This window comes from Erythrolamprus reginae, chromosome 4, assembly GCF_031021105.1.
Source record: "Erythrolamprus reginae isolate rEryReg1 chromosome 4, rEryReg1.hap1, whole genome shotgun sequence".
NCBI lineage: Eukaryota > Metazoa > Chordata > Lepidosauria > Squamata > Dipsadidae > Erythrolamprus > Erythrolamprus reginae.
The window spans coordinates 50794876-50812436 of record NC_091953.1 but is presented as its reverse complement, the minus strand read 5'-3'; the positions used below and the strand labels follow the sequence as shown (position 1 = coordinate 50812436).

Below are 17561 nucleotides of genomic sequence, written 5' to 3'. Positions count from 1 at the left end.
TTAAAAGTTTAAAATGCTCACTACTGGACAATCAGAAGATTACAATGAAATACTTTCAGAAATCACCCATTGTTTGTAGATTCAAATACTTGCATCAGGTTCTACTTATGATATCAGTACAAATCGAAATGTTTTATATTGCCTGATTTCTCCGAATTGAAAACAAGCAGGAGGAAACTACGACCTGTGGAGTATTAAAAAGAATCATATAAGGAGCAAAATTACCTGAAGAAAGACATATCAATCCAAAGAGGTAGACATGAACAAACTCCGCAAACATTGTCTCCAGGTGGTGGAGTCTGTCGATAGTCTCATGCCAAGCTGGTAGTAAAAGGGGAGAGGGAAGACTTTTCCAAAAGCTTCCAACACTTTTGCAATTTGTAAATCCAAAAGCAGCTTAATGTAAAAACAGCGGGGTCCTAAATCATTCCTAAATGGATTGAAGAGAATTGTCCCGGCTTCTCAACTGGAACTTCTATTGTCAGAACGGCGAAGGAGAAGAGAGTTCAGCAACCCAAAAGCTTTTGTTTTCCTTTTCCTCCAGGTTATCCCAAAGGGGGTTTCCCTGGCCGCGCTGCAGGACCATCCGACAGAAAGCGAAACACACACACACACACACAAAATTGGCGGTTGCTTCCTTCCACTCGTTCCGCTGTGGAAGAACCCGAAAGCCAGCCGCGTCACCAGAGGCCCTGAGAGTGCGGCAGAAGCGGTCCCCGCGACGTTGCACGGGACACTCAGAAAACGGGTAGCGGAGACCGGTCCGCTGCTGGCGACGAGCGCAGGGCGGAATGAACATGCGCTGCAACCGTTGAGCTAGCAGGAGCAGCAGCGAGCGCGGTGGGTCCCATCACTTGAGGCAAAAAGCCTGGACCGCGAAACAAAGCCGCCTCATAGCAGCTCCAACTTCGGAGCTGGTCCTCGAGTCCGCCACCATTTAGGTCCAGCCGCTCGTTAGAGCGAAGTCCGGGACCCTCCTTCTTGTTCCCCAACCGAAGACGGACACAAAAGCGAGAGACAGCCCAGACAAAACTTCCAAGAGCCGCCGCCTTTCTCTCCTCCTCCTCCTCGTCGTTTTCAAGCCAGCCCCCGGCAGAGAAAGAATGTAGTTCCACACCGCCACTCTGAGGGGCCTGGTGGAAACCTTTCTATACTTGAAGTTTCAGGCATCACGTTAAGGCACGCATGCAGGGAAGCGCCCAGTGGTTCCTCCTGCCTTGCTGCTTGCAGGTTTAATAAGACTGCTTCGGGACACCTTAAAGGCACCGTACTTCTCGAAGTGTCCCGAAATACATTTTCAAATGACACACTTTGAATCAGGTAGTATTTCTCCCCTTCCGTTTATTACGAGGTGATAAAGCCCACTTAATCGGAAGAGGAAGGGTTAAAAACTTTCTTTCCCTGTAATTGGATAACAAAAGGGCTACGCGCTTGGGGATACCTCGACTGGCTTGGAAGAAACCTTTTTTTTTTTTTGGCTATTATTTCCCCGGTGTTTTACTGTAAATGGAACGTTCCAGTTCAGGAGTTCCAAAAAGTCCACCAGGGTAAAAGTTGCAACCCTTTAATTATTTTCAAAGCTAAATTTGAAATCTCCTCCCTCCCCGACCCACCTCCACAGAGGCCTTCTGCCAGCAGTTTGGCAGATCGAATCTCGATAGGCTCAAGGTTGACTCAGCCTTCCATCCTTCCAAGTTCGGTAAGATGAGGACCCAGATTGTTGGGGGCAATATGCTTGCTCTCTGTAAAACTGCTTAGAGAGGGCTGTAAAGCACTATGAAGTGGTATATAAGTTTTAATGCTATTGCTATAGTAGGGCATTTATATTTTACAAACAAGAATTTTATAATATTGTACAAAAACTGGGGGAAATCCATTTAACTCAACAAACCATACTGAGTACTAGGTTAAAGTGACCAGATTTTCACATTGCTAAAGAGGAACACCATTAAGGTGTGTGTGTGTTCTTGATTAAAAATTTGATCTACACCTAGAAAAAAATTATTTCTCTTCCTTCCTCTTTCTCTTTCCATCCCTCTTTCTTTCTCTTCCTTCCTCTCTCTTTTTTCTTTCTCTCTCTCTTTCTTCCTCCCTCTCTTTATTTTTCTCTCCATCCATCCCTCTCACTCACTTTCTCTCCCCCTCTCTCTTTCTCTCTTCCTTCCTCTTTTCTCTCTCTCTCCCTCCTTCTTTCTCTCCCTCCCTCCTTTCTTCCTTCCTCTATTTTTCCCTCTCTTTCTCTCTCGCTTCCTCCCTCCCTCTTTCTCTCTCTCCCTCCTTTCCCCTCCCTCTCACTTTTTCTCTTCCTCCCTCTTCCCCTGTTTTTTCAGCAAGGCAGGGCTCAGCAAAGGAGATAAATGGAGAATCCCTTTGAAGATCATGCCCTGGCCAAGGGGGGGAGGAAGAAGAGGAGAGGGGAGAATGGCTCAGAAGCCCCCCCTCTCCTTCCCTCCCTCTCCCTTTCATTCTTTCTCTCTTTCTCTTCCTCCCTCCCCCGAGCTGCCGAGACTTGCCAAACCTGTCATCTACCTATATATGTCAATTACAGGCCTCTCTCACCTTGTAAAAGTTTTAGTGGTAAATCTTATTTTTTAACCATTATCAATGACTTCTCCAGATATCGCTTTGTATATCCAATGGAGAGTAAGCCAGAGGTACTGAAATGGTTCAAATTCTTTGTTATGTGGTCAAAGAGGAAATTTGGAAATAGAATCACTACAATATTATGTGACAATGGTAGTGAATTCACAAATAGAACTTTTGAAAATTATTTAATGTCACAAGGAATAAGTCATAGACACACTCCAATATATACCCCAGAGGAAGGGGAAATTGTTGAAACACCAGACATTATGTGCTAGAGCAGTGTTTCCCAACCTTGGCAACTTGCAGATATCTGGACTTCAACTCCCAGAATCCCCCAGGCAGCATTGGCTGGCTGGGGAATTCTGGGAGTTGAAGTCCAAATATCTTCAAGTTGCCAAGGTTGGGAAACACTGTGCTAGAGTCAGAGCGATACTTTTGGATGCCAAATTAGAAAGGAAATTTTGGGCTGAAGGACCCAGGTGTGTAAATTACATACAAAATAGAATTTATCACTCCTATCTTATAAAGTCTCAATATGAAGTTCTATACGGAAGAAAGCTAAATCTTAGTTATACTTGAGTGTTTGGATGTATAGCATATGTTCATGTTCCAAAACAGATCAGAGGAAAATTGGATTCAAGGGGCAAGAAAGGAATTTTCATAGGATATGATGAGACTAGCCATGCATACAGAATTTATATAGAAGAAGAAGATAGGGTAGTAGTGTCTAGGAGTGTAATGTTTGAAGAAAACATAGGGAGAGACCATGTGTGATTGAGAAATAAAAATAATGAGGATGAAAATAAAGTTGGAAAAGGAATCAGTAAGGAAAAGGAAACACAGGAAGTAGCTGAAGTTAAAAAGGAGAATAAGGCTAGAATAATATTAGTAAAAGAACCACAAAATTGGGAAGAAGTAAACAAAAATCCAAATGAAGAGGCAAGAAGATGGAAAAAGGCAGCTTCAGAAGAAATTGATTAATTGAAGAGAATGGAACTTGGAAATTGGTAAAGCTACCAGAAGAAAAGAAGCCAAATGGTTGCAAATGGGTGTTTAATGCCAAATAAAATGGCGAAGGCAACATAATGAGGTATAATGCTAGCTGATATATTTACAAGCCAGTATCAAATGAAAGACATAGAAATTTAATGGATTTGCTAGCAGTAAAGAAAATGTAAATGAATAATGTTTTTTCCATGCAAATGAAATAAGAAATGAATTTATATTGTTTTACTGTACTTTGAAAAACAAAAAAACAAATGTAAATTATTTCAACAGAGGTATGTTAGCATATAGCATTAAAAAGGTGATAGAATGTTGAGAGAGAGCTAATTTGCATATTGGTATGTAAATCTGTTTTTGGCAGTTGGAAGACAGAATTCTGGGGATTTGTATGCTGACTGTTGGTGAATCTGCATCATAGAGAGCAGATGTATAGAGAAATATAGTTATACTGTCAAGTTGTTTATTTGTGTAAATATGAAACCAGTTCAATGAGAAAAGAAGAAATAAAAGCATACGTTTTATATTGGAGTCATCGTATCGTGTGCTCAAATATACATTGTAGCACGGTTCTGCTATGAAAATACTCTGCTGTATTAAGTGAAGAACATCACTTGAAAAACATAAATAACATAGAAATCCAACAGGTAAGGCCAAATGTTGTAATTTACCAGCAGGCAAACTCTTCTATCACTTCTTCCAGCTTACCACAATGTCTTCCACTATTCTAGCTGATCTTTCTATGGCTGTGTTTGTGCTCTTTTGCTATGGATAGGCATTCTTTTAAAAAATAAGTTGAGGTGACAGCATTAATAATTTTCATGTTCTAAATCTAAATAATAGATATAAAATGTTTAATGTTATTCTTTAAAATAAATATGATTATTGGGGTTTTGATTTTGATTTGCAGGATACTTCCTTTTATTTTATGCATTGATTTTAATTTAAAAAATGAATCCCTGAAATATTTTTAATGTCAGGCAAGATAAGATAAATTTAGAAGGCACCAATTAAGCTATATAAGGATGGATTTGGCCAATCTGGAGTGCAGCAGGTGGCACAGATTGCACCAATACTCTTTTTTTGGGGGGGGGGGGGACATAACTTTTTTTTTGTTTTTCCACACCTTACAGAGATTCAAATTCACATACCTTCAAATTAAAATACAATACAATATAATAACAATTGCCAAATTCTTAATCAAAATTTCCTAATTATTTATCTGTTTTATTCTGGTGTACATCATTCATCTTGTGCTACCTCCTTTTCTAATTTTATCATCCAGATTTTAAAGATTATTGTCTGCTTTCATTCGAATTTCAAAATGCTATTAGTTATCCAAATTTCTATTGGCTATTTGCTTTTTTTCCTACTAAAAACTTCCGTCATACCTCAGTCCATTTCTTATATTCTTACTTAACTCATTCCTGCTTCCAGCAGACGTGGTAGATAAATCCACAGTAACTGAATTTAAACATGCCTGGGATAAACATATATCCATTCTAAGATAAAATACAGAAAATAGTATAAGGGCAGACTAGATGGACCAGGAGGTCTTTCTCTGCCGTCAGACTTCTATGTTTCTATGTTTAAACCCTCATTTTATCATAGCTGCCCTTAACAAAGAAAGTTCCAAATTTACTTCTCTTCATACAACAGTAAGGAAAGGAAAAACCATTCACATCGTACCTTTGATCTAATTATAACAATAGCGATACACAGGAGGAAAGGTTATTATTAAGAATATAAATTACATTTTCTTCTTTCTGTGCTTAAACATATCATTCTTTTCATTTTACCAATATATCATTTTAGTTTAATAAATCATAATTATTATGTAACATATTTTTCTATTTATTTTTCACAAGAAGTATCTTCCACTGGCAATCCCAATATAATAGTAATTTCCCTAATCAATATACTTTCCACTGTCGTTCATAGTGTAATAGTCTTCCCTAATCTAAGTTTTACTGCGAAACCCATTGTAATAATCTTCCCTAATCTATATATCACTGTCATAACTAGTGTAATAACCTTCCTTATTCTAATTGTTTTCACTGCCATTTGCAGTGTGATAATCTTCCCTAATCTATATATTTCCCTAAACTATGTAGCTTCCCTATTCTATATATATTCCACTATCGAACTCAGTGTGATAATATTCTCTAATCTATTTAATTTAACTATCGTTCCCAAAAAAAGAACTCTTCCTTACTCTATCTTTCGCTATCATGCCCAAAATGAACGTAATCAATACTATTTATTTATTTATTTATCCCATATTAATCCTCAATTAATAATCATAGCTTTATTATATACCTTTTCCCTTTCCTCTTATATTTGTTTATCATTATAAATCACATAATAATCTTATAATTCAAATAATCAATAAGAATATTAAAAATATTAATCATCCATAATAATCATAACAGTTTTCAATTTTCTGTTCCATATTCAACCATTCCATTTTAACATTATTTATCTTTTTTTAAAAAATTAATTTAATTTTTTTCCATAATAAATTCCAATTAAGTTTAATATTAATAATTCCAATTCATTATTTTACATAGTCTTATTCTTTTTATGATTTATAACTTTGTGATAAAGCTCAGTCCTCTTCCTCTTTTTAAGAGAACTGCTGTCATCTGTATTTTCCCTATCCCCATTCCTTATAATGCCTTAGGCCTCTTTTCAAGTAATATTATCCAGTGTCTTTTCAGTCAGTTCAGTTACCTCATCTCAAATATTCCTTCCTTCAACGCCATAGCTGATGAACTCCTTTCTTCATAAAAGTAAATATGTAACCAAAACAAATGAGATATGCTTCCACGAAGGCCAGCATCTGTCAAAAACATCTATACAATGACTGCTTGCAATAATTTATCCGATCACAAGATGGCAAACTTTCATATCTTCCAATGTAAAATCTTTCCTCCACAAAGAAAATGTATAGTCTCCAATTAAAAAAACCAAATTCAAAAAGAACATTTAACCTCTTAGTAATCCAATCTTGCACAATTTGCTACGTTCTGAGCCTTTTGCTATTCGCCTCATCACTAAATAGCTGCTTCCGCTTCCATTTCCAGCAGTTTTAACTCCATTGAGAATAAAATCAGAAAACAAAAACCTGGAATCCCTTTAGGAAATCCTCACTCACCAGCACATAATTTTGAACTTTTCTTCACTCTGTAAGTACTCCACCATCCTCTTTCGAGATGTTACTGCTTCTCTTTCCATCCCAGCGTTGCGTTGTCTCCGTGGCTAGTGTTGGCTCATACATGACTGCCTGGCCGGCTTCGCACCACCGCTGGTGCAAGACCAGGCTGGTTCATCTGGTGGGGCATGCCGACCCCTAACCAGACCCCTGGTAGCATCCCCTGCATCATCTCCCCTTCAGGGAGGATTGGGTCTGGTTTAGAAGGACCAGAACCCCCGGACAGTGGGAATTCAGAGCCACCTGAGACAGCGTGAAGGCTCTGTGCTGCCGCAGCCATTTGACCCCGCCCCTCTCTCCAATACTTATTTATTTATATAACATAAAAACATATATTTTACATGCTATTTTATACAGAGCCATGGTGACTCAATGGTTAGAGTGCAGTACTGCAGGTACTTCTGTTGATCACCGCTGACAGCAATTTGGCAGATCGAATCTCACCAGGCTCAGTGTTGACTCAAACTCCTGTCCCTCTGAGGTGGGTAAAATGGGGACCCAAATTGTTGGGGGCAATATGCTGACTCTGTAAACCAATTAAAGAGAGCTGTAAAGCACTATGAAGCAGTATATAAGCCTAAGTGCTATTTCTAGTTCTATTTTAATAACTGTAGATATATTAATCTTTAAGGCTTAGTTTGCAAACAACATATATATGATATTATTTCACGATCGTTAATAAATTCTGCAAAAATATATGAGCAGTGATGGCAAAACTTTTTTTTCTCAGGTACCAAAAGCACATGTGTGTATGCTTTTGTGACTGTGCGAATGCCCATACCCATAATTCAGTGTCCCCTGTCCCCCTGCACATGCACATGTGATCCACCTGTGCTGCCCTGCCCCCTGTTCATGCATGCACAATCCTCCCAGTCCCATGTTTCTCGATTCCGGGTGGGCCTGGTAGGTCCATTTTTCGCCTTCCTCAGGCTCCAGAGGCATTCGTGGAGCCTGGGAAGAACGAAAATGGCTTTCCTTGTTCCTCGGAGGCCCTCTGGAGGCTGAGCCCAGAGTCTCTGCACAAGCCAAAAATCAGCTGGGTGACACATATCTGCACACTGCAGATTAATTAGGACAATGGCTCATGTGCCAGTACATATGACTCTGCATGCCACCTGTGCCATAGGTTCGCCACTGCCTTAGAGTAAATAGCTAACTCAGAAGCCAAGTTGTTACAACATAGTAATATAAAATTGTGCAAGCTAAGGAGGAATCATTAGTAAATTGAATGAAAATTGCATGTGTCTCTTCTAGTGGGTTAGGACAGTCTCCAGTCCAACTTTCAAGCATGAATAGGTTTACGTACTTCAAAAATTAAATTAAAGCTCTCTTTGATAAATGAAACAACATTAATATATTTATATTATCATAAGCATTAGGCTGATTGTTCTATCTTTTTTCCACTATTCAGGCACTTTGAGCCAAATCTATGCTTGTATTATGTTGAATAATTTGCCTCCTAAGTGAATCAATTTTAGTTTTAGCCCACTGAAGCTGCAATTGAGAGACAATTTTTACAAAAGGTTCTACAGATGGTTTAATAAGAATATTTTACCCTATGTGGTTTCAAAAAGACCCAAGATTACTAAAAGAAATCATGTTACACCATTACATGAAGAAAGTGTTTTCAGGTTTAATGAAGTTTCGAAGTAACAATGATGTAAATATGATGAAAAATACTATCATTTTAAAACCATAATTCATAATTTAACAATGTGTGAATCATATTGCTTTGTATTTTATAATAGTAATTTCAGAGATTTTATACTGTGATTACTTTCAATGCCCATTAATGTGTTTGCAGGATATTTATTTTTTCAGTTGTAGAAGAACCATTGTACCTACCTGAACGGTCTTCTCGATGCACTGGAAGGAGAGTCCAACATGGATAATTCTCTAGTCCTATTGGTAGAGACTGAGTTTAAATTTACATAATGAATAGGCACCGCCCCTTGCCTGCCCCCATGAACTCAGTTTAAAAAAACGAAAACCTTGTAAATCAACAAGAATTTATTTAGAACAAACACAACTCAGAATATTTATAACAATAACACCGGCGTCCCTGAATCAGATATAATGCCGGGTGGGTTTGGACTCTCCTTCTAGTGCATCGAGAAGACCGTTCAGGTAGGTACAAGGGTTCTTCTCCACTGCACTTGGAAGGAGAGTCCGAATCCGATTGAACACTTGTAAGAGCTCATATTAAGACTTACAAAGTGGCGCTCAAGGCAGCAAGATGCGCATATCATGCCACCTTGATTGCATCAGCGGAATCCCGCCCGGCCACTCTGCTTAGGGGGGAGTTGGGGAGCCCTTGCAGAAGGACTTTAACACGTTTTTCGCTGATAAAATCGTGCAGATACGAGCGGACCTCGACTCCAATTGGAAAACAGAATCGACTGACAATGAGTCAGTTGAGGTGACTGGGGCCCTTATTTGTCCACCTGTCTGGGAAGAGTTTGATCTGGTGACACCTGATGAAGTGGACATGGCCATTGGAGCTGTGAGTTCTGCCACCTGTTTGCTGGATCCGTGTCCCTCCTGGCTGGTTTCGGCCAGTAGAGAGGTGACACAGAGCTGGGTCCAGGGGATTGTCAATGCTTCTTTGGGGAGGGGGTCCTTCCCAGATCTCTACAAGGAGGCGCTTGTGCGCCCCCTCCTCAAGAAGCCTTCCCTGGACCCAGCCATTCTCAACAACTATCGCCCAGTCTCCAACCTTCCTTTTATGGGGAAGGTTGTTGAGAAGGTAGTGGCGCTCCAGCTCCAGCGGTCCTTGGAAGAAGCCAATTATCTAGGTCCTCAACAGTCAGGATTCAGGCCCGGTTACAACACGGAAACTGCTTTGGCCACGCTGATGGATGATCTCTGGCGGGCCCAGGACAGGGATTTATCCTCTGTCCTGGTGCTTCTTGACCTCTCAGCGGCTTTCGATACCATCGACCATGGTATCCTTCTGTGCCGGCTGGAGGGGTTGGGAGTGGGAGGCACTGTTCTTCAGTGGTTCTCCTCCTACCTCTCCGGTCGGTCGCAGTCGGTGTTAGTGGGAGGTCAGAAGTCGACCTCTAGGTTGCTCCCTTGTGGGGTACCTCAGGGGTCAGTCCTCTCCCCCCTGCTATTTAATATCTACATGAAACCGCTGGGTGAGATCATCCAAGGGCATGGGGTGAGGTATCATCAGTATGCAGATGATACCCAGCTTTACATCTCCATCCCTTGTCCAGTCAGCGAAGCAGTGGAAGTGATGTGCCGGTGCCTGAAGGCTGTTGGGGTCTGGATGGGTGTCAACAGACTCAAACTCAACCCTGATAAGATGGAGTGGCTGTGGGTTTTGCCTCCCAAGGACAATTCTATCTGTCCGTCCATCACCCTGGGGGGGGAGTCATTGCCCCCCTCAGAGAGGGTCTGCAACTTGGGCATCCTCCTCGATCCACAGCTCACAGAGAAACATCTTTCGGCTGTGGTGAGGGGGGCGTTTGCCCAGGTTCGCCTGGTGCACCAGTTGCGGCCCTATTTGGACCTGGAGTCACTGCTCATAGTCACTCATGCCCTCATCACCTCGAGGCTCAACTACTGTAATGCTCTCTACATGGGGCTACCTTTGAAAAGTGTTCGGAAACTTCAGATCGTGCAGAATGCAGCTGCGAGAGCAATCATGGGCTTTCCCAAAAATGCACATGTAACACCAACACTCCGCAGTCTGCATTGGTTGCCGATCAGTTTCCGGTCACAATTCAAAGTGTTGGTTATGACCTATAAAGCCCTTCATGGCACCGGACCAGATTATCTCAGGGACTGCGTTCTGCTGCACAAATCCCAGCGACCAGTTAGGTCCCACAGAGTGGGCCGGGTCCTGTCAGCTAAACAATGTTGTTTGACGGGGCCCAGGGGAAGAGCCTTCTCTGTGGCGGCCCCGGCCCTCTGGAACCAATTCCCCCCGGAGATTAAAATTGCCCCCACTGCCTTGCCTTTCGTAAGCTCCTTAAAACCCACCTCTGCCATCAGGCATGGGGGAACTGAGATATTCCTTCCCCCTAGGCCTTTGCAATTTATGCATGTTATGTTTGTTTGTATGTATGCTTGGTTTTACAATAAGGGTTTTTTAGTTGTTTTAGTATTGGATTTACATGCTGCTTTTTATTACTGTTGTTAGCTGCCCCGAGTCTACGGAGAGGGGCGGCATACAAATCCAATAAATAAAATAAATAAATAAATAAAATAAAATAAACATGGGATATACCCAGGTTTAAGTTCCATGGGTGGGAGAATGCTGAGTCAGGGTCGCTGGAGAAGAACACACCCTTTGTAATGCTCATCTCCCAAATGACGCTTCTGCCGAAGCGTAAGTGTCTAGTCTATAGTGACGGATAAAAGTGGATGGAGCGGCCCACCTTGCTGCGCGACATATATCATCGATGGATGCCTGAGTTGTCCAGGCCACTGAAGTAGGTGCACTATGTGTAGAATGTGCGGTGACCCCTCGAGGGAGGGGCTGAGCACTCGCCTTATAAGCCTTGTTGATACAGTCTCGGATCCCTCCAAGACTATTGTCTTAGAGGAGACCGCAAGACCCATTGTCCGCTGTGCAAAAGAGACAAACGTCTCTGATCTGAATGATTCTGTCCGTCTGATGTATATTTTTACCGCACATCTTACATCAACCTTGTGCCATCTGAGCTCCGCTGGATGGGTCTCATGTGTACAAAAGTTCGGAAGTACAAGTTCCTGTTTCCTATGAAACAAAGAGTTAACCTTTGGTATGAATGCTGAATCCAAATGTAAAGCAAGTCTATCAATCGTCAAAGGAGCTCGGATCCGGCTCCCAATCACCAGTGTGGCAGCGGTGGTGATGGGCAGCTGTCTGCTGACAGCCGCTCTCAGCGAGGAGGATAGGCGCCGATCGGGCGGCAGCGGTTACGGCTGCGGCGGCATTCAGTGCCCAGCAGCTCTCTCGTGCTGACAACTGCTGTCTCTTACGAGGAATGCTCGGTCTCGTTAATTGTTTGTGCCAGGTGACACCGTCATTTTTCTGGGAACCCCAGAGGGGTTTCTCCAGCCTCCCAGTGGGTGGGGCTGGACACCCCCCCCCCCCACATTCGGCTTGCAGCCGGGTATGGCCACTGAAGCCAGTGACTCGTGGTTGGAACTCTCCTCTTGAGGACATTTCCCTCTGAGGGAAGAGGCCCTATATGGAGGTAACAGGGGGGGGCTGCCCGTGGAGGACAGAGACCCCATAGTCTTCTCATCATCTTCATGATCTGAAAGACAAGAAGGGAGAGAAAAAGGGAAAAAACCATTAATGAAAGGTATTTTAAATTTTATTTCCCTATAGGAGAAAAACTCAAAGCCTCTACACTTCAGACTGAGTTTTTTTAAACAGAGCTCATGGGGGCAGGTAAGGGGCAGTGCGTACTCATTATGTAAATTTAAACTCCGTCTCTACCAATAGGACTAGAGAATTACCCATGTTGGACTCTCCTTCCAAGTACAGTGGAAAATGTACTGTATTTTTGGAACATAAGACATACCGGAGCATAAGATGCACCTTAGTTGGGGGGAGGGAAATAGGGGGGAAAAATCTGCCTACCAGGTTTTCATCTGACGGCAGAAAAAAACCTCATGGTCCATCTAGTCTCAGCACATTATTTTATCCCCTGGTTAGGGCTTTAAAAAACCCTTATTTGCAGAGACTAACAATGAAAGAGCTTGTAAGCTGGTAAGAGCTGGAAACACCATTAGCATCTGGTTAGGGCTGGAAAGAAACTTATTCGGAGCGAGTAGAACAATGAAAAAAGCTTGCAAAGACTTAGATCTGGAAAAACATTCTTCACAGAGAGTAACAATGAAAGAGCTTGCCAGGTAAGAGTTAGGAAGATCGTTAGTACCCAGTTAGGGCTGAAAAAAGGTTTCAAAAAAAGCTACAATCAGAGTATAACACACACCCAAATTTTCAGTCTCTTTTAGGGAGGAAAAAGGTGCATATTATACTCCAAAATACGGTATATAAAAGTAGAGTTTGCTTTCTACTAAAGTTAGCCTTCATTTTCAGATAATTTGTATAGTAATAAACACAACATGATTTGGATTTATTTAAAAGATTCAAACCTTTGGATATGTATCCTGAAATAAGCTGTTGAATATTGTATCAGTTTTATTAAATACTTTAAAAAGGATCTTATTATGGTATTTACAGAACCACAAAAAGGTTTATACTTTTAAGTAGATAAATTACAAAATTGGAAAGAAAAACACCCACACATATTTATTCAATCAACACCTTAAACATGTTCAGGTTAAATTTTACTTGATCAAATCTGGTTACATTCTTTAACATCTCAAATTTAAATATACTAGATATAAAACAGTTTTTAAATGAAATTCAACATTATCTGATATAAAGGACTTGAACTGTATACCTCTTGAATTTACCACCCATGTGGAAGATGACTAAAGTGTAAAACCATTAACAACAGTCCATGCATCCAGCTCTGCATACCTGTTTTCTGACTCATCCTGAGTCAGTCATTATAACAATACTAGAATTGCTGTACCTTGCTGAGTACACATCATGCCTACTTAAGTCTTTCATCATACCCTTCACTTAATTACTAGATTCCACTGTAATATTTTACAGCTGAAGACGACCAGTTCTTTTATGGGCTAGTCCAGACATTAGTTTCTCACACTTATCATTTAGCACTCTATTTAATAGACAGTAGTGAAATATTATAATCAAATACATGTTTATTTTCTCATGATCCAGCCCCATGGTGCGTATTTCCAGCCAAAATACAGTTATTTTATCCATTTTAACTAAGGACAGGATTAGGATTTTCAAACTGAAAAAAGAAGTTGTTCTTTCCATAAACCAGAATTATAAAATCTTACAATAGTGTCAGTTTCTATTTTGAACTGCATTAAATATGCTCACTAACAAAGGTATATTAGTGCTTCTAGAACTAGTCTAAGAAGTCATAGTTTTTACTGCTATAAAAGAATCCAATAAATATTTAAAGAAAGAATAAATATTTAAAGAAAGAAAATGTGATTTCATTCTTGTCACTTTAAGTATTTTCTTACAAATACACCTTCCATTTTCTTTTGTATCCTTTCTTTTCTCCAAAATTGGTATCAACAGGTCCCTTTATAGTTCCTTATTAATTAAATCCAATCATTAAATGCTACATAGGAACAACTGTTAGTAATCAAAGTAGAACATAGTGATAGAAACATAGAAACACAGAAGACTGATGGCAGAAAAAAACCTCATGGTCCATCTAGTCTGCCCTTATACTATTTCCTGTATTTTATCTTACAATGGGTATATATTTATCCCAGGCATGTTTAAATTCAGTTACTGTGGATTTACCAACTACATCTGCTGGAAGTTTGTTCCAAGGATCTACTACTCTTTCAGTAAAATAACATTTTCTCATGTTGCTTTTGATCTTTCCCCCAACTAACTTCAGATTGTGATGCAAGAAATTAAAAAAAAGATGGATTGGGCAACATATTATTAAAATATTATTTCAGTGCAATTTAGATCAAATATATCTGACAGCAGAAAACCCTAATGACTGAAGCTTTCCCTCAAGTATTATAGTATTAGGTACAATATGGAAAGGACTTGGATCAAGCAATGTTTGCTTGAATTTGCCAGAAAGGAGGGAGTAAGTAGAAGAGAACAAAGCTAGTGAAATACTACAACAATGCTTAAATTATAGAGAAAATTACAGAGAAATGCTTCAGTGATCATAATTAGAACCATAAGTTTCACCCTGTGACCTTCATTTCTCATGAGTTCAACCCAATCATGCCTTTTAAAACCAGTAGATAAGAAAGCAGTAACAAAGTAAAAGAGCTATGCATGCTCTAATTCTCATGTAACTTAAGCTCTGACTGGCAGCAGTAGTAAATTAGAACTACACTTTGGAAGGTGATAGGGCCAAGAAAAATAGGAAGCCAAGCAAATCATGTTACAGTGTGGTATAGGAGAGTTGGTGCTATGTGTAAACCTCTACAAAACAACTTTCTCAAAATTAGGCATAACTTTAAATAATCTTGGTAGCCCTTCAAGCATCTGAGTTTATGGACTGCCCTTTTTAAAATGTTCAGTTACTGTTAACAAATTAGGCTACCTTTGTTTGGAAAAATACCTTACAAATAGATGTTGTTCACAAATAACTTTAATAGGGGAAGGCAATGAATTTAACTCTGAAAGAAAAGTTATAACATCAACCCACTGAAAAAAGAATAGGAATATATGTTCCATAAGATGAAAAAGGATTTGGACTTAGATAGTTTAATCATGCAATTAACAAATGTATGGTAATATTTTATGGTATGGTCGTAATATTTATATACTTGGTACTAGGTACCTATACAAATATGCATATATATTTTTCTTTCTTCCATTCAGTCATGTTTGATTCTAACAGACTGCCTGAACAGGTCTGTCCAGTTGGCAAGATTTCTGAGAATTGGTTTGCCATTGCCATCTTCTTAGGGCTGAGAGAAAAGTGACTGGCCCAAGGCACTTTGTGCCTAAGGCAGACTGGAAATCACTTTTTCCCACTTTCTAGCCTGAATGCCTTAACAGCTGTATATTTAGCATTTCTGCATATAATTTATAAAACTATATTAAGTGTTATGACGGAAGTATTCATAAGTTTCATTAATAACTCTTTGAAGTCCAAACTATGACTCCTTCCATTTGGAACATAGAATCTACTTTTGTCCGTATGAGACTTTTATGCAGCTTAATGTTAGGTTCTTGGAAAATTGACTTAGTCCAAAAGTCATCCTTTTTTCAGGCATAAATCATACAAACTCTTTTTAAGTTAAAAAATAATTCCCATTAGAATTATTTCCTAAGATATTAGGCTAGAGACTTTGAAATTCTTTCTACTGGCTTTGCAGTTAAGAAGTGAGTGGGCATATCATTTTATGAATGAACTTCTATGTTATTTACAAACCAGTTTTCTGAATCCTTATCAACCTGAAAACATATCCTGAAGATTAGCTGGAGATTAACAGATAGTTGAAGATTATGAAATTACATAGTGGGTGTTTTCCTGTTGGCTAGAATTTCTACTTTATTTCCATGTTTCCTGCGAGACACTCTGGTGTCTTGCCACTTCACATTGATCCTTTTACGCTTCTTCTAAGGATTACTTCCATCAGCAGTGGGTTGCTCCTAGTTTGACCTGCTTTTGCAAATCAGTAGTGCGGCAGTGGGAGTCTCTGCCCACCCATCAGGGATGCTCCGCCCACCCGGGACACTTTTGCGTCTGAGGGTGCATAGGAATCGGTAGCAAAGGGTTTTAGAACTCATTACTGGCTTACGTGCCATGGGTGGAATTCTGGCTAACGCCATGGCAGAAAAAATTGCCAGAAGATGGAGTATAGAGAAAATCTGCAGAAAATAGAAAGAGGATTCAAACAGGGGCCATAATATTATATTAAAATGTCAACTCATGATTCCTTTATTTTCTATTAGTTTATGTTTGATGTAGTGGGGAGTTAAAAAATTGTTCCTGTAGGACTGGTTAAAAATCTGTTAGACAAAATCAGAAGGCAAGAATGCCAATTGGGATAGGAACAAAACAGATAACCTCTTTCCATATTGTTCTTAATCATGCAAACCACCTTGAGTCCTATTGGAATGGGCAGCATATAATAAAATAATAAAATAATAAAAATAAAATAAATCAGACACATTTTCCCAAAACAGTTTTAAAGGCACGGGGTAGCCCTCAAATACTGCTGAGTTAATAACATATACTTCAATGGGCTGTAATTCAATAATCCTGGTAGTCCTTGCTTAATTAGTTAGCAATGATTTGAAATTACATTCCATTACAGTAAAGGAAGAGGTCAGCAGTGGGTTGCTCCCGGTTCAGCCCAGTTTTAACAACTGGTTGCACCGGGGCCGCATGCGCAGAAGAATCATGTGAACTAGTAATGAAGGGCTTTAGAACCCACTACTGTAGGGGGGGTCCTCATATTTGTAGTTGCTACAGCATCCCTGCAGTCACATGATTGTGATTCAAGTGGTGTTTGAGAAAGGCAAAGTCAGAGGGGAGGAGTCAAGCAAGAAATTATTTCAGAGTCACTGCATTGTCAAATAATACAAAGTCTAATCCCCCAATGAATGCTGTTAAACAGTATCTAGTTTTGCACAGAGGCAAATTGTTTGAGAAGATTCCTGTGTATAGGATTGACCAATAAAGCATTATTAAAACCTTTACACGTGGATCTGATTGTTTGCATGTAACATTAATCTTTTCAAACTTTTTTCTGGAGAGCTAAAAAAACTATTTTGATTGCAATTGATTTTCAATCGGGAGCAACTGCTTACCAAGGAGTACTGAACAATGTACCATGGTACCAAGATGGAGTAGAGAATAGAGAATGAAATGTGCAATTTGATTGTAACAGTACTTAAGTAGTGCAACAGATACAGAATCGGGTCTAGCGAAAAGCCCCAACTGTTTTGGCATCACTCACAGCTCCAGTTGGGCAACCAATGGTGCAGAGAAGCCATGCAAGTTTATCAGAACGATTTGGAGCAGAATAAGAAAAGGTGAAAAACTTCATAGTGCAGTTGCTGTTTATGGAAACTTGTGCAGCAAAATTCTCAATTGACCGCTCACAGATGTCATTCGTATTGAGTCTGCTACAAGTGTCAGTGGCTCAATGGGCACTTCCAATCATTGAAAACAATGACCCAATTATAAATAATTATCAGAAATTAATGGGC

The 17561-nt window shown here is 39.9% G+C and overlaps 1 protein-coding gene across 4 annotated transcripts in view; it reads right to left on the bottom strand.

The window, feature by feature from the left end:
* ROBO1 (roundabout guidance receptor 1) overlaps positions 1-1204 on the bottom strand; it is a 263181-nt gene extending 261977 nt beyond the window's left edge. For all 4 annotated transcript variants that reach the window (XM_070750258.1, XM_070750260.1, XM_070750259.1 and 1 more), the window contains exon 1: positions 226-1204. In XM_070750258.1, coding sequence (XP_070606359.1) covers positions 226-280 — 55 coding nt within the window. In that variant the 5' untranslated portion in view covers positions 281-1204. The remainder of the gene's footprint in view (positions 1-225) is intronic.
* Between the last annotated feature and the right edge of the window lie 16357 nt (positions 1205-17561).